Genomic DNA, 18491 nt, shown 5'->3' on the forward strand with positions numbered 1-18491 from the left:
AATAATTTCACGATCCAGTGGTTGTATTAAAAACATGTTGTGTTTGATGGGAAATATACTAAAAATATTGTATTTGGTGGTATAAATACAACTTTTACCTGTGGATGCACACCCACCAAAACTTTTGGACGAGTATGGGAATTATCAGGAGTGAAGAGAACTTAAAATGCAAGGCTCTTGTTGTATAGGTAAAATATGACTTCAGGAATAGTGATGCTTAAACCAGTCAATAAATAATTCCTCTGTTGTCTATGCTGATGGGTTTAACCTCCATACATCCAGTTTAATCTACCTTTCAAAGCACAGGGCATCTCGGAATGGTAAACAACCCTGGGTTTAAACTTAAAATTGCCTGAGGCAGTACCACAAAGTAACAGACTGAAGCGATCATTTGCTGCCTTAAATTTCTGGTAACTTTTCTCTTGCAGACTGATGTAAGTTCTTGCTAACATCTTTTTTCTAATGAAGACTTTTTTTCATAAGCATTACATACTTGCTGTGGCTCATAACCACCCTCAGAAATAATTTCCTGTAATTTAGCAGGGAAAATTTCCTACATTAGCATGGTCATCAGAAGCACTTTCACCAGAAAATTTAATATTATGCAACCAAATGTGCAATTTGAACTTATGGAACCAGCCTGTACTAAACAAGCACTCTTGTTCAGGTCTTCCTTCCTCATCACACACTGTTTTATAGTTCTCTAAGGCTTGTTTCTTATTAACATGAAATTAAGTGGTGCACCCTTCTTGGGTTTCCTCAATTCACTCACTCAACTTTTTCATCTAATTTAGCTGTTGTGACCTATTTGTCATTCTTTTCAGGAAATCGCAACCTGAGCTACTCATTGCACAAGCTCGTATCTTTGCCTTATTCTTTTTAATTGTGCTCATTGATGCATCATTCATTCTAAAGGCTCACACTGTCTCCACAACATGTGTACTACCCTTAAGCTTATCTAATATCTTGATTTTCTTCAAAATGCCAAGACTTTTATGCTTATACTTCTTTGCATTTCCAGGATCACTAAGATTCTTCTTGGGTGCCATAGTTACTATCCAGATACAGGATAATTTAAAAAGTTGATTTACTAACACAGGCCAGGTATGATAATGGACGTGTATGAGCAGAGCACTGGGGCAAAGGAGGTTGTGCACATTATGTAGGCTTCCCTCCATACAGCAGTGGACTTGACCATAGGCTCACTGTGAGACAGAGAGGAAGAGCCCTGTACCTACCACATTTTTCTCTATGTACTCAGCCATATAAACTGATTAATACAGCACATTCGCCAAAAATATGCTGATATTTTGCAACCGTGTTAACATTAAAAAATATTTTAACATTGTTAACCAATGGTCTACTGTAGTTTATAAATTAAGCTATCTTATACCTTACTGCATAAATTTTAGCAAAGTTAGCTTACATTGTCATGTTAGTTTTGGTGCTAAATAAAAATATGCATAAACAATCAAAATCATGTAACACTATTTTCTTTGGGGAAAATCTTCGTGATCCGATAATATTGTTCATTTACTACATGCAGCATAGAGTATCACATTGAAAACACAGTAACTGATGCTTACTTTTTCCGTACAGCATATGACACAATGAAGCTAATCCAGGAAGTAACAAGCAAGGCCAACTGTGTAATCAAAGAGATGCACTCAAATCTCACTGTCGCAGAAGTAGAAAAGCTACCACGTTACAACCCCATAAGTTATTTCGCGATCAAGAATGGCCGACGTAAAATGGAAGATCGACATGTTGTCATCCACGACCTCAACACACTGTATGGAATGAATGTAAGGAACTTCATATCATTTTAGATTATCAGTAATTACTGTACTAGTTTCTTTTAGGTGATTCTTTATTCTTCAAGTTGGTGGTTTTGTAAAAATTACATTAATAAATGTTTTTTATTTCAGGTTTTTAATGAATTTAGGGTACTATAAAGACAGTGTATTTTAGGGTACCATATAGTGTATTAAAAAGCTAATAGCACTCATGCTCCTTGTTATTTTTGCCCAATAAAAATATTTAAATATGGTTCCTACCATTTGTTTACAAGTTTATGGTTCTAGTGATTGTCCCCATGTCCTAGTTATGGATTGTACCTCCTTGTTGATAGCTTGGTCAGTCAGGCTGTGGGAACTTGTAATGTGTAGTCTGGCATAGGCAGAAATTTCTTAAGTTCCCTTATGCAGGTGGGCCCTGATTAAAGCCTGTTAAAATGTTTACACTATCATTTATTAAGTGACCAGTAGAACTAGGCCTAAAAAATGCATATACAGTATACACATTAATACTTTCATTCTTAGCTAATAGTGAGTGGTGAATATGTTTATTGTAGGAAGTCTAAATAAATGATAAATGGGTATACGTAATTGAAAACTGCTGCATTAGTGCAACACTGTAAGTGGGGCCTGTCTGTATTTGAAGGAAGGATGTTCAAAAACATGGGATATTTTTAAACATGATCATCTAGTATCCTTGTACATTAACATCTCGTGTCAAAGCAGGTGAAATTACAGATACAGAGAATTTACAGAGAACCTCTACTGCATATATAAGTTTCGTAAAACACCTTAACTACTGGGAACGCTTGAAAGCACTTGACTTGTACTCGCTGGGGTGCAGGCGAGAGAGAGAGAGAGAGAGAGAGAGAGAGAGAGAGAGAGAGAGATACATCATAATCTACACTTGAAGTATCCTAGAGGGACTGGTCCCTAATCTGCATACAGAAATCACTCCCTACAAAAGCAAAAGACTGGGCAGGTGGTGCAAAATGCCTCCAATGAAAGTAGGGGTGCCATTGGTACACTAAGAGAAAACACAGTACAGTAAGTGTCTGGGGCCCAAGACTGTTCAGCAGCCTCCCACCAGGCAACACCACTCTTGTAACTGGAATAATAAACCAAAATAAAACACTGAATTTCTTAAGTTGATAGCAGCATCACAGTCATCTCTTTCAAAACAGACTTTAAAAGACTTGAATGATATTACAGTTATTGAATATATGACTGATCTGGTAACTCTGGTGCTTCCAGCAGCAGTCTGTTGAGGGCTTGTAGTAGTGAAGGAATTCTATACAGCGATGACAATAATAATATTGAGGGAAAAATGAAGTACAGGAGGGACCCACTTATACAGGTTAGGTTAGGTTCCAGGCTACTACTGTAAAGCAAGAATTGCTGTAAAGTGAAACCATAATTTTTTTTTTTTTAATTTTCAGATGCATATAAAAGCCTGATAACATGTTTACATTATCATATACTAAGTGAGTAATAAAGCTAGGCAAACAAAGCTGAAGGGGGTAGGTGAGCTTCAGTGGGGAGAAATACAGTGGTACCTTGGGATACGAACAGCTCAAAACTCGAACAGTTATGTAAGTGTATTTATGTAAGTGCTTTTGTAAGTGTATTTTTTTGGGTCTGAAATGGATTAATCTAATTTACATTATTCCTTATGGGAACAAATTCGTTTGGTATCGGCACTTGAACAGCCTTCTGGAACGAAATAAATTCGTATCCCGAGGTACCACTGTAAATGGTATAAGTCAGGAGTATCTGAGAGAGTTAGAGCTAAGGAAGGGGTAGCAATAATGTTGAAGGATCAGTTATGGAAGAAGAGAAAACATAAATGTAAAATTCAAGGATTATGTGGTTTAAAATAAGGGTCAGATGCAAAAAGAGTCATAATAAGTATGTATGCACCTGGAGAAGAGAGGAGTGTAGAAGAGAGAGAGAGAGATTTTGGGAGATGTTAAGTGAGTGTGTAGGAACTTTTGAACCAAGTTAGAGAGTAATTGTGGTAGAGGGCCTAAATGCTGAAGTGGGAGAAACATTTAGAGAGGGGTGTGGTAGGTAAGTTTGGGGTGTGAGGTGTAAATGATAATGGGAGCCCTTTGTTTGAACTTTGTATAGAAAGGGGTTTGGTTATAGGTAATACATATTTTAAGAAAAAGAGGATAAATTAGTATACAAGATATGATGTAGGGCATAATGACAGTTTGTTGAACTGTGTAGTGGTAGACAAAAGACTGTTGGGTAGACTTCAAGACATACATGTTTATAGAGGGGCCACAGATATTTTAGGTCACATTTTAGTTGTAGCTACAGTGAGAGTAAAAGGTAGATGAGATACAAGGAAAATGGAAGCAGTAAGTAAGAAAGAGGTGAAGGTTGATGAACTAAAGGAGGAGGCAGTTAATGTAAGATGTAAGCAACTACTTGTATTGGAGGATAGATGGGCTAGTGAGAGTATAAGCACTGGGGTTGAAGATGTATGGGGTAGGTTTAAGAATGTAGTGTTAGTGTTCAGCAGAAGTTTGTGGTTACAGGAAAGTGGGTGTGGGAGGGAAGAAGAGTGATTGGTGGAATGATGATTTAAAGAGAGTAGTAAGAGAGAAAAAGTTAGCATATGAGAGGTTTTTACAAAGTAGAAGTGATGCAAGGAGGGAGGAGTATATAAAAGCAATGCAGAAAGGAAGCAAATGAGAGAGTGAGTGAGATGTTACCAAAAAATTTTGTTAAAAATAAGAAAAAGTTTTGTAATGAGATTAATAAGTTGAGTAAGCCTAGGGAACAAATGGATTTGTCAGTTAAAAATAGGAGAGGAGAGTTATTAAATGGAGAGTTAGAGGTATCGGGAAGATGGAGGGAATATTTTGAGGAATTATTAAATGTTGATAAAGATAGGAAAGCTGTGATTTCATGTATAGGGCAAGGAGGAACAACATCTTACAGGAGTGAAGAAGAGCCAGTTGTGAGTGTGGGGGAATTTCATGAGGCAGTGGGTAGAATGAAAGAGGGTAAGGCAGCTGGGAGTGATGGGATAAAGATAAAAATGTTAAAAGCAGGTGGGGATATAGTTTTGGAGTGGTTGGTGCTGTTATTTAATAAATGTATGGAAGAGGGTAAGGTACCTAGGGATTGGTAGAGAGCATGCATAGTTCCTTTATATAAAGGCAAAGGGGATAAAAGAGAGACCAAAAATTATAGGGAAAATTTTTTTATTATTTTTATTATCACACTGGCCGATTCCCACCAAGGCAGGGTGGCCCGAAAAAGAAAAACTTTCACCATCATTCACTCCATCACTGTCTTGCCAGAAGGGTGCTTTACACTACAGTTTTTAAACTGCAACATTTACACCCCTCCTTCAGAGTGCAGGCACTGTACTTCCCATCTTCAGGACTCAAGTCCGGCCTGCCGGTTTCCCTGAACCCCTTCATAAATGTTACTTTGCTCACACTCCAACAGCACGTCAAGTATTAAAAACCATTTGTCTCCATTCACTCCTATCAAACACGCTCATGCATGCCTGCTGGAAGTCCAAGCCCCTCACACACAAAATCTCCTTTACCCCCTCCCTCCAACCTTTCCTAGGCCGACCCCTACCCCGCCTTCCTTCCACTACAGACTGATACACTCTTGAAGTCATTCTGTTGAATATACCTGGTAAAGTATATGGTAGAGTTGGTAGATAAGACACATAGGCAACATTTAGGCAACTTTATTTCGAAACGTTTCGCCTACACAGTAGGCTTCTTCAGTTGAGTACAGAAAGTAGGCGGGAGCAGTAGAGATGTGAAGACGATGTAATCAGTCCATCACCCTTGAAGTCGTAGATTTGAGGTTGTCAGTCCCTCAGCCTGGAGAAGTTCTGTTCCAAAGTCTGGAACTAACTGAAGATCAAGCGACACCGTTGAGACTTAAATACTGATGGAAGGAGAGGTGCAGAGTACTAGTAGGGACTGACAACCTCAAATCTACGACTTCAAGGGTGATGGACTGATTACATCGTCTTCACATCTCTACTGCTCCCGCCTACTTTCTGTGCTCGACTAAAAAAGCCTACTGTGTAGGCGAAACGTTTTGAAATAAAGTTGCCTAAATGTTGCCTATGTGTCTTATCTACCAACCTGTCAGTATTGTATACCATTTGATAAACACTCTGTCAGACACTGCAACACAATGGCATCTTGGTACAGAAGAGAAAACAACTTGGACAACTTTTTCAAGTGAGAACTGTTTGATCTGAGAGGGACATGACCTCTCAGTGGCTACATTCTCACTACTACTACTCTGCACCTCTCCTTCCGACAGTATTTAAGTCTCAACACTGTCGCTTGATCTTCAGTTAGTTCCAGACTTTGGAACAGAACTTCTCCAGGCTGAGGGACTGACAACCTCAAATCTACGAGTTCAAAGGTGATGGACTGATTACATCGTCTTCACATCTCTACTGCTCCCGCCTACTTTCGTTTCGAAATAAAGTTGCCTAAATGTTGCCTATGTGTCTTATCTACCAACCTGTCGGTATTGTATACCATTTGATAATCATATGGTATAGTTGTTATTGAAAGAATTAAGAGTAAGATGGAGAGCAGGATAGCAGATGAACAATGAGGCTTTAGGAAGGGTAGGGGGTGTGTAGACTTCGTTTACAGTGAAACATATAGGTGAACAGTATTTAGATAAAGGTGAAGTGGTGTTTGTGATATTTATGGATTTGGAAAAGGCATATGACAGGGCCGATTGGGGGGGGGGAGCCAATGTGGCAGATGTTGCAAATGTATGGAATAGGAGGTAGCTTATTGAAAGCAGTGAAGAGTTTTTACGAGGATAGTGAGGCTCAGGTTAGAGTATGTAGGAGAGAGGGAGATTATTTCAAAGTAAAAGTAGGCCTTAGACAAGGATGTGTGATGTCACCATGGTTGTTCAATAAATTTATAGATGGAGTTGTAAGAGAAGTGAATGCTCGGGTGTTAGCTGAAGGAGTGGGGTTACAAGATAGACTCTAATGCAAAGTGGGAGTTGTCACAGTTGCTCTTTGCTGATGACACTGTGCCTTTGGGAGTTTCTGAAAAGAAGTTGCAAAGGTTGGTGGATGAGTTTGGTATGGTATGTAAAAAGAAAATTAAAAGTGAAAATAGGAAAGAGTAAGGTGATGAGGATAAAAAAATTAGGTAACGAAAGATTGGATATCAGATTGGAGGGAGAGAGTATGGAGGAGGTGAATGTATTCAGACGTTTAGGAGTGTGTGTGTTAGCAGATGGGTCTATTAAAGATGAAGTGAATCATTGAATTGACGAGGGGAAAAAGGCGAGTGGTGTACTGAGGAGTCTGAGGAGACGAAGAACTTTATATTAATGTTGGTGGAATTACCGACAATATGTTATGGCTTGATAAAGCTCCTGGAGAGCAAAACATTGCCACAATAAAATGTTACATTAATTGCACTTGTGTCCTTTTACCTAACAAAGAACTTTGTCCATGTAAGCAAAGAGGGGAATGCATGAGAGTATGTATATTTATACCAGTGCTCTTATGTGGGTGTGAAGCATGGGTTTTGAATGTTGCAACAAATAGAAGGCTGGAGGCAGTGGAGATGTTGTGTCTGAGGGCTGTGTGGTGTGAATATGTATAATGCAGAGAATTCATAGTTTGGAAATTAGGAGGAGGTTTGGGGTTTCCAAAACTATTATCCAGAAGGCTGAGGAGGGGTTGTTGAGGTGGTTCAGAGATGTAGAGAGGATGGCACAAAATAGAATGACTTAGTTTATAAATCTGTGGTGGAGGGATAGACGGGTAGGGGTCAGCCTAGGAAAGGTTGGAGGGAGGGGGTAAAGGAGGTTTTGTGTGATGGGCTTGGACTTCCAGCAAGCATGAGTGAGCATGTTAGGAGCAAATGGTTTTTAGGACTTGACTTGCTGTTGGAGTGAGAGCAAGGTAACATTTATGAAGGGAGTCAGGGAAACCAACAGGCCAGACTTGAGTCCTGGAGATGGGAAGTACAGTGCCTACTCTCTGAAGGAACGGTGATAATGTCGCAGTTTTATAACTGTAGTGTAAGCACACCTCTGGCAAGACATTGATGGAGTGAATGATGGCGAAAATTTTTCTTTTTTGGGCCACCCTACCTTGGTGGGAAGAGCTGATGTGTTAATAAAATAGAGAAAATAATAGAGCTAGGCCAATAAAATGCATATCCAGTACACACATTACTTAAAAATGTTTTCGTTCTTAGCTTACAGTGAGTGGTGAATGCATTTATTGTAGGAAGTCTGAATAAATGGAGAATGAATGTACAGTGGTCCCTCGATAATCGTCGGGCTCGATAGTCGTCCTTTTTGGAAATCATCACATTATTTTCGTCCAAACATTGGCTCGCAAATGGTCGGTTGACTCGCTAATCATTGTTCATCCTGGACGCGTACTCACGGCTCTGAGCCGCCTCGGCCTGCCTTCCTAGCCAGTGTGCCTTTGTTTACCAGTGAGTGACGGTCCCCTCACTTGTTCATACGAAATATTTCATAATATTCCATTCATTTTAGTGCTTGCAAGTGCTAAATAAGCTACCATGGCTCCAAAAAAAGCTCCTAGTGCCAAGCCTTTGGTAAAGAAGGTGAGAAATATGATGGAATTTAAGAAAAACATCATTGAACAATATGAAAGTGGTGTACGTGTGGCTGAACTGGCCAGGATGTATAACAAACCCCATACAACGATATCTTCCATCGTGGCAAAGAAAAAGGAAATCAAGGAAGCTGTTGTTGCTTGGAGAAAATTGTGGCCAGATTGTGTCCACAAGAGGGATTTTGAAGGGTTTGTGGCTGACCCTGATGAGCCTATGTCAGTTGTGAAATCTATTGTATGTGGCATTGGGGAGTTCCATGGGGTTGGATGCGAGTTTGGAGGATGTGCAAGAGTTGGTGGAGGACCACAACGAAGAGCTAACCACTGAGGAGCTGCAAGAGCTTCAGCAGGAAGAGCAACAGATCGCAGCTCAGAATCTTGCTGCAGAGGAGGAGGAAGAGAGATGGAAGAAGGTGCCTTCTTCAGAAATTAAGGAGATTTTTGAAATGTGGGGTAGGATGGAAAAATTTATGGAGAAACATCACCCTGATAATTTTATTTGTTATTTATTTAATTCATGTTAAGCGCTAGACCCATGTGGGTCATTCAACGCAAGACGTAATAGAGGCTCGATCCTCCGTCTGCTGAGCGCCAGACAGATGCACTTCCTATTTGTACTCGCCTATATCTCATCACCCTGAGAAGGATGTTGGAAGCCATATCGGCAACTTGTACAGTGACAGAATCTTGGCCCATTTTAGGGAAGTTTTAAAGAGATGCCAGAAACAGAGCTCTCTGGACACTTTTTTTTTTTTTTTTTTTTTGGCGAGACAGGACTCCAGTGACTATCAAGCTGGTCCTAGTGGCATTAAGAAACAGAGAAGAGGAGTATGTAACCCCAGAAAAGGATTTGGTACCTGAGGTGTTGATGGAAGGGGATTCCCCCTTCCAAACAGTAACTAATCCAATCTCTCTCTTCCTCCAGTCTTCCATACACTAAGAAGAATTGTGAATAAAGGTAAGTGTTATGCTGTTAATGTTTGATTCATCATGTCCCATTGTATTGTGATGCACGCATGAACAAAGATCACTTACTACTCTCAGGTGACTTCAATATAAATCTCCTGCAAGACCAGGACCCACACGTTACTGAATTACTGAATTCACAAACACAATGAGTAACTGTATGTTACTACCAACAGTAACAAAACCTACAAGAGTTACAGAGACTAGTGTTTCCCTACTTGACCACATCTGGACCAACACCATATCCCCTTTAAAATCAGGCATAATTACAGATAATACCACAGACCACTACCCTACTTTCCTCATAACAACTCTTGGTAAACTACCCCAAGACACTACTAAAGTCACCTTCAGACTTCACAATGAGGCAGCCATTAATAACTTCGCAACAGCATTAGCAAACATTGATTGGCACACTGAGCTAGAAATCTATACAGATATTGACGAATGTATTAATAATTTTCTAAAAAAGACCCAATACCTCTATAACAAGCACTGCCCTAAAAAAACTAAACAGATGACAGCAAAGAGACTGAACAGTCCCTGGCTAACACCCAGCATTCTCAAATCCATAAATACAAAACACCAATATGAAAAACAGTACAGAATGGGTCACATAACCAGAGACCAAACAAAACGTTACTCGTCAATCCTAACCAGCCTGATAAGAAGGGCAAAAAAATTGTATTATGAGAACAGATTATCCAACTTACGAGGTGATATAAAAAAGACCTGGAAAACACTATCTGAAATTCTGGGAACAAAAAAGATATCACGAAATAGCGAAATAAAATTAGCAAAATCAGATGAACCCCAACTCCCACCAACAGAAACAGCAAACAGACTCAATGATTTCTTCTCCACTATAGGACAAAACCTTGCCCATAAAATCCCAAGCTCAGATACCCCACCAAATAACTACCTCACCGGCAACTACCCGAACACACTGTTCCTAGCTCCGACTAACCCATACGAAGTCTCCCTTATTATCAATGCACTAAAAAACAAGGCAGGAGATTTAAGTACCTTACCACCCTTTATATATAAAAAAGTGTCACAAGTGCTATCTCCAATCATTGCAACACTCTTTAACAAATCCATTGAATCCTCCACCTTCCCTACAGTACTCAAAATAGCAAGGGTCACCCCGATCCACAAAGGAGGAGACCAAACAGAGTTGAATAACTATAGGCCAATATCCAACTTACACCCTCTCTCAAAAATCTTTGAAAAACTAATTCATAAACGAATCTACTCCTACCTTATCTCCCAGAACATACTCAACCCCTGCCAATTTGGATTCAGGCCTAATAAAAATACTAATGATGCTATTATACACATGCTAGAACATATATACACTGCAATAGAGAAAAAAGAAGTCCCACTGGGGATCTTCATTGACTTACGTAAAGCTTTTGATACAGTTGACCATGACTTGCTCCACGTAAAATTGTCACACTATGGTATAAGAGGGCACTCCCTCAATTACCTCAAGTCATACCTCAGCAACAGAAGCCAATATGTGTACGCAAATGGGGCAAACTCTTCTGCGCAACCAATTACAGTTGGTGTCCCACAGGGAAGTGTCCTTGGCCCTCTTCTCTTTCTCCTATACATAAATGACCTTCCAAATGCTTCGCAATTACTCAAACCCACACTATTTGCAGATGACACTACATACGTCTTCTCTCACCCGAGCCCAGTCACACTAGCCAATACTGTAAATACCGAATTACAGAAAATATCTACCTGGATGAGGACTAACAAACTTACACTAAACATTGACAAAACCTACTTCATTCAGTTTGGTAACAGAGCTACAGATGTCCCTCTTAACATAATGATAAACGGATCACCTATCACAAAGCTAACAGAGGGAAAATTCTTAGGAATCCACCTTGATAATAGACTCAAATTTCATACACATATACAACAAATTTCTAAGAAAATTTCCAAGACTGTAGGCATACTATCGAAGATACGGTACTATGTTCCACAGTCAGCCCTCCTGGCCCTATATCACTCTCTTATTTACCCCTATCTCACCTATGGAATTTGTGCATGGGGCTCAACAACAGTTAACCATCTCAGACCACTAATTACCCAACAAAAGGCTGCAGTTAGAATGATAACAAATTCTCACTACAGGCAGCACACTCCACCAATATTCAATACACTAAACCTACTCACCATACAAAACATCCATACTTATTACTGCACCTATTACATACATAGAACACTTAACTCTGATATTAACCCTCCCCTCAAACATCTCCTTGCCAACCTCAACAGAACACATGACCATAACACAAGGCACAGATCACTCTTTGATGTTCCTCGTGTTCATCTCACACTATGCAAAAACTCAATGCACATAAAAGGCCCTAAAATCTGGAATTCATTACCTGTAAATATAAAAGAAACACTTCCTGTTTATAAATTCAAGTCTCTACTCAAAGATCACTTACTCACCCAAAACCAAATAAATACTGAATAACTGAACCTTATAAATTGTATATCTTAAATGTTTCTCACAATTATATCACATAAATGTTAAACCTAAAACCCAATCTAACTTTATTATTTTTTAAATACACTACCTAACAGAATCCTTCATATGACCTGTCTTTGTAATACTCACTTGTGCTTTATAGTAATCTGTTTACATTAATGTTTTATCACTGACTTCATCATTGCTTAATTAATCTTAAGTTAATTTTAAGCCAGCCCGTAATGCTATGCATAGTATAAGTGGCTTTGGCATACTGCTCTTATCTGTATTTTTTTGTACCTCTGTATGTGTGCACAAATTTATAATAAATAAATAAATAAATAAATAAATAAATACTACAGTGGTCCCTCGTTTATCGTATTTAATCCATTCCTGAAGGTGCTACTATTATCGAAATCTACGATTTTCGAATTAATTTTCCCCATAAGAAAAAATGTAAATACAATTAATCCATTCAATTGTGATAGATAAATAAGCCGTAGAGTTGATATTAGCATTATATTGAAGTATTTTCTCCTGCCTCCTATGAGCCAGGAATTCCGCTGGAACGGATTAATGACATTTCAATTAACCTTTTGACTGTTTTGGCTGTATATACATGTATATGTCTTATGAGCCAGTGTTTCGGACGTATATTTTTTTTTAACACGCCGGCCAATTCCCACGAAGGCAGGGTGGCCCGAAAACGAAAAACTTTCATCATCATTCACTCCATCACTGTCTTGCCAAAAGGGTGCTTTACACTACAGTTTATAAAACTGCAACATTAACACCCCTCCTTCAGAGTGTAGACACTGTACTTCCCATCTCTAAGATATAGGGTACACTACTGTTTATACAGTAGTGTACCCTATATGTTAATAAACAGAATAGAGGAAATCAGCTCTAATATACATTATTTAAGTTAACATACTGGTCAGAGAGCCCCTCGTAAGTCCGAGTCGTCTGTAAACGAGTACGTCACTAAGTGAGGAGAGGCTGTATTTAATAATTGACTCTTCAGACAAATTAACTGTCTACAACCATACAGCTATATAATGTCAAGTAATTTGTTTTTGAAACTTGTTTGTTTTGTTTTTAACCCTTTGAGGGTCCAAGCTGTACATCTACGTCATGAGCTCAGCTCGCTCAGGTAAGCTGTGAGTGGTAAATTTGGGCCTAGACTTGAGAGAAAGGATCTGTGTGGTAAGTGTGCACCATATAAAACAAGTCCTGCAGCACACAGTACATAATAAGGAAAAAAAACTGCAACCGTGCATTTGGATTAAAACAGCGAATTTGCAGTGCATATTTGTGTGGTTTTTACGGTTGTATTCGCAGTTTCTTGGCTTCATTTGATAGAATGGAAGATATATTACAGAAACAGAGATGATTTTGATTGGTTTTAGTATTGGAAATAGCTTGAAATTGAGCTCAAAGTAGCGGCAATGTTTGATTTTTGCCGATGTTCAAGAGTAAACAAATGTTATGCATCCAATACACATCAACTGGTGGGTCTGATATATGCTCATGAATGTGCTGAATTGTGCCTGTAATTGTTTTACATGATGGTAGGATTGCTGGTGTCTTTTTTCTGACTCATAAACATGCAAGATTTCAGGAACGTCTTGCTACTTCTACTTACACTTAGGTCACACTACACATACTTGTACAAGCATATACATATATACATACCACAGTGTCATCAGTTGCTCTTTGCTGATGACACTGTGCTCTTGGGAGATTCTGAAGAGAAGTTGCAGAGATTGGTGGATGAATTTGGTAGGGTAAGCAAAAGAAGAAAATTAAAAGTGAATACAGGAAAGAGTAAGGTTATGAGGATAACAAAAAGATTAGGTGATGAAAGATTGGATATCAGATTGGAGGGAGAGAGTATGGAGGAGGTGAATGTATTCAGATACTTGGGAGCGGACGTGTCAGCGGATGGGTCTATGAAAGATGAGGTGAATCATAGAATTGATGAGAGGGAAAAGGGTGAGTGGTGCACTTAGGAGTCTGTGGAGACAAAGAACTTTGTCCTTGGAGGCAAAGAGGGGTATGTATGAGAGTATAGTTTTACCAACGCTCTTATATGGGTGTGAAGCATGGGTGATGAATGTTGCAGCAAGGAGAAGGCTGGAGGCAGTGGAGATGTCATGTCTGAGGGCAATGTGTGGTGTGAATATAATGCAGAGAATTCGTAGTTTGGAAGTTAGGAGGAGGTGCGGGATTACCGAAACTGTTGTCCAGAGGGCTGAGGAAGGGTTGTTGAGGTGGTTCGGACATGTAGAGAGAATGGAGCGAAACAGTGTGACTTCAAGAGTGTATCAGTCTGTAGTGGAAGGAAGGCGGGGTAGGGGTCGGCCTAGGAAAGGTTGGAGGGAGGGGGTAAAGGAGGTTTTGTGTGCGAGGGGCTTGGACTTCAAGCAGGCATGTGTGAGTGTGTTTGATAGGAGCGAATGGAGACAAATGGTTTTTAATACTTGACGTGCTGTTGGAGTGTGAGCAAAGTAACATTTATGAAGGGGTTCAGGGAAATCGGCAGGCCGGACTTGAGTCCTGGAGATGGGAAGTACAGTGCCTGCACTCTGAAGGAGGGGGTGTTAATGTTGCAGTTTAAAAACTGTAGTGTAAAGCACCCTTCTGGCAAGACAGTGATGGAGTGAATGATGGTGAAAGTTTTTCTTTTTCGGGCCACCCTGCCTTGGTGGGAGTTGGCCAGTGTGATAATAAAATAAAAAAAAATAATACCCCTCTGGGTTTTCTTCTATTTTCTTTCTAGTTCTTGTTCTTGTTTGTTATCCTCTTATCTCCATGGGGAAGTGGAACAGAATTCTTCCTCCGTAAGCCATGCGTGTCGTTAGAGGCGACTAAAATGCCGGGAGCAAGGGGCTAGTAACCCGTTCTCCTGTATATATTACTAAATGTAAAAGGAGAAACTTTTGTTTTTCCTTTTGGGCCACCCCGCCCCGGTGGGATACGACCGGTGTGTTGAAAGAATGTGCTGATGTTATTTATACAATTATTACAATATGACATAACAGTTAAATCTATTTTTAGGTGTGAATAAAAATTCTGTGAATAAAAAATAAAAATAGAATTCATCTGTGAAGCCTGGAAACTTAACTAATAAACAAAGGAAATGTTATTTTAGTGCAAGGAATGCCTGCGTTGCTTATTCTGGACCCTATTTTGAACTTTGTGTGAAATTGGCCAAATTACCAATTTCTGATCACTTCATTGCATAATTGAAATAGTTGATTGGGCACTTTCTTACACTGAATCGATAAAGCAGAAGTGATACTAGTGAAATAGGTAAGAATTTTGGTTGATTGGAATAATGTAATTGGCCTAAAATAGGAGTCAGAGTGGGCAAAATCACTGATGCGCAAATATCGCTGATGCAGTAAAATTCGCAATGGTGTAATTTTGTCAGTTTTCCATCAAATTTCATACCTTTAGTTTTATTACCTTTGGAGAAATACTCTCTGCCATTTCATAAGAAAAAAATTTTTTTTTTAAATTCTTGTACCCTCAAAGGGTTAAGCATAATTAATTAGTTTCTAAGTTCCAGGATTGTAAGTGTCGAACGTCATAAGTCTGGACCTACTTGAATGACTGTAGGTAATCAGTCATGCAAAATAACTGAGTCACACACAGTGTATATATTGTCTGTCTGAAAAAAATATACAGTGGTACCTTGACTTTAGAGTTTAATTTATTCTGTGACCAAGCTCGTGACTCGATTTGCTCATGCATCAAATAAATTTTTCTCATTGAAATTAACCCTTTGACTGACGGAAACCCAAATCTTGAAGTGTCTCCTGGTGTCGAAAAATATTTGGAAAAAAAAAAAAAAAATTCTTATGAAATCATAGAAAATCTTTTCCTGATGGTAATGACACCAAAAGTATGAAATTTGATCAGAAATTTACGGAATTACGCTCCTGCGAAGTTAACAATCTCGGCGATATATATGCATCGGCGATTTCGCCCACTTTGAGCCCTGTTTTCGGCCAATTCCATTGTTCCAGTCGACCAAATTCAGTTATTTCTTTAGAACTCCACTTTTTTTCTATCAATTGAGCACAAGAAACCCTCCATTTACTGGTTTCAACTACCCAATAAAGTGGTCAGAAATTGGCAATTTGGCCAATTTCACACAAATTAAAAAAGAAGCCAATTTCAAAATAGGGTTCAGAATAAACATTGCAGACATTCTTGGCACTAAAATAACATATCCTCTGTTCATTAGTCATGTTTCCAGGCCCCTCTTATATTACTCTTGCTTTCTATTTTGATGTTTTATTCACACAAAAAATTGAAGATTTACTCTTATGCAGACTACTGTATTATTGTAAAATGGTATAAATAATATCAGTGCACTAGTGAAAGAGTATTAGACTCCCCAGTTGACGTGTATTGGATGTGTGGTGTGATTTACTTACTCTTGAACATTGGTAAAAATTGAACATTTCCGCTACTTTGAGCTCAATTTCAAGGTAGTTTTCATAGTGAAACTAATCAAAATCATCTCTATTTCTGTAATATATCTTTCATTCTATCAAATGAGACCAAATAAACGAGAATACAACTATAAATACTGTAAGAAAATGCACCTCAAAGTCAGCATTTTAATCCAAAAACACGGTCGGAGTTTTTTTTTTCTCTCGTGCACTGTGTGCTGCAGGATTTTTTATTATACAGTGCACACTGACCACACAGACCCATTCTCTCACATGTGGGGCTACCAGCTTTCTCCTGCTTGATTTGAAGCCACTAAAATTATTGAAGTGAATCATAGAATTGATGATGAGAAAAGGGTGAGCGGTGCACTTAGTCTGTGGAAACAAAGAACTTTGTCCTTGGAAGCAAAGAGGGGAATGCATGAGAGTATAGTTTTACCAATGCTCTTATATATGCAGAGATTGCCAAAACTGTTGTCCAGAGGAGGGAAGGCGGGGTAGGGGTCGGCCTAGGAAAGGTTGGAAGGAGGGGGTAAAGGAGGTTTTGTGTGCGAGGGGCTTGGACTTCCAGCATGCGTGTGTGAGCATATTTGATAGGAGTGAATGGAGACAAATGGTTTTTAATACTTGACATGCTGTTGGAGTGTGAGCAAATTAACATTTATGAAGGGATTCAGGGAAACCGGCAGGCCGCACTTGAGTCCTAGAGATGGGAAGTACAGTGTCTACACTCTGAAGGAGGGGTATTAATGTTGCAGTTTTATAAACTGTAGTGTAAAGCACCCTTTTGGCAAGACAGTGATGGAGTGAATGATGATGAAAGTTTTTCATTTTCGGGCCACCCTGCCTTGGTGGGAATATTGCCCGGTGTGTTAAAAAAAAAACGTACAGTGGACCCCCGCTTTACAATCAGCTCCCAGTGCGACCAATTATGTAAGTGTATTTATGTAAGTGCGTTTGTACATGTATGTTTGGGGGTCTGAAATGGACTAATCTAATATTCCTTATGGGAACAAATTCGTTCAGTAATGGCACCTGAACATGCTTCTGGAATGAAATAATATTGTAAGCCGGGGGTCCACTGTACGTCCGAAACACTGGCTCATAAGATGTATATATACAGCCGAAACAGTCAAAAGGTTAATTTAAATGTCATTAATCCGTTCCAGCGGAATTCCTGGCTCATAGGAGGCAGGAGAAAATACTTTAATATAATGCTAATATCAGCTCTACGGCTTATTTATCTATCACAGTTGATCTAATAAGACATAATACACAATATAAGTAACATAGAAACATGATATATACTCTAGAATGAAAAAATATGTCATTATGTGACGAGTGGTGGCGGCCACTCCTGAGGTAAAATATTCATCGCTCTGACCATATCTTCCCATTCTTGCCCTTATGAGGTCTTATTACAAGAGAAAATGGAGTGTTTGTGAGGCTAACTGCACTAGATCACTAGTTTCATAAGGAAAACACTAAAACAAAAGCTATTTTCTCGTGTTTTTCTATGATTTCATGCTTTAGTTCAATGGACATCATCGTCGTCCTCTTCCCAGCACTGTCCTTTGCACATAGTTTCTTAGGACCCATGGTTAGAAAAAAGAAATTAGGCAAAATAACAGCCCAGAAAACGCAAAACACTGGGATGCTGGGTGAATGTTGCGGCATTTGCTGTGCTAACTAGTGGCGGCACATCTGAAGCTCGCTCAAACTCAGATTTTGGCTCAACTCAAGGCAAAAAATCGACTGAGCAACTGCCTGTAACTCAGAAAACTCATAAGTTGGGGCACTCGTAAGTCAAGGTACCACTGTACCTCCATGGGGTGAAGTCTTGTTGCATTTCCTTTCACAGGTACTGTATAATCCATAAGGGTTTAGTGTTCAGGAAAATAATATGTATCGTGCCTGAGCACATCCATGACACATCTCGCTGCCTAAACACGTAGATTCCTTATGTCTTGCTAGGTAAGGGTAAGTACTGTAGTGTGTATTTAACCTTTTAATATAATAAGGGAAGAGAAATGGGAAAGTCTGGACAGCTGTTGATTCTCTTCACTTGTATTATGAAAATATTTTGAGAGAAGTGGAGGCACACATCAAGCAGTGATTAACAGTATGTTTGAGCCAAGTTGCAC

The 18491-nt window shown here is 39.2% G+C and overlaps 1 protein-coding gene across 1 annotated transcript in view; it reads left to right on the forward strand.

Annotated features, from left to right (window-relative positions):
* Window positions 1-18491, forward strand: part of LOC128698891 (protein phosphatase 1F-like) — a 225052-nt gene that overhangs the window by 11725 nt on the left and 194836 nt on the right. Inside the window, exon 2 of the mRNA XM_070096781.1 lies at window positions 1600-1805. Within this exon, the coding sequence (XP_069952882.1) occupies window positions 1611-1805 (195 nt within the window). The 5' untranslated portion in view covers window positions 1600-1610. The remainder of the gene's footprint in view (window positions 1-1599; window positions 1806-18491) is intronic.

Source organism: Cherax quadricarinatus, chromosome 55 (genome assembly GCF_038502225.1).
Source record: "Cherax quadricarinatus isolate ZL_2023a chromosome 55, ASM3850222v1, whole genome shotgun sequence".
Taxonomy (NCBI): domain Eukaryota; kingdom Metazoa; phylum Arthropoda; class Malacostraca; order Decapoda; family Parastacidae; genus Cherax; species Cherax quadricarinatus.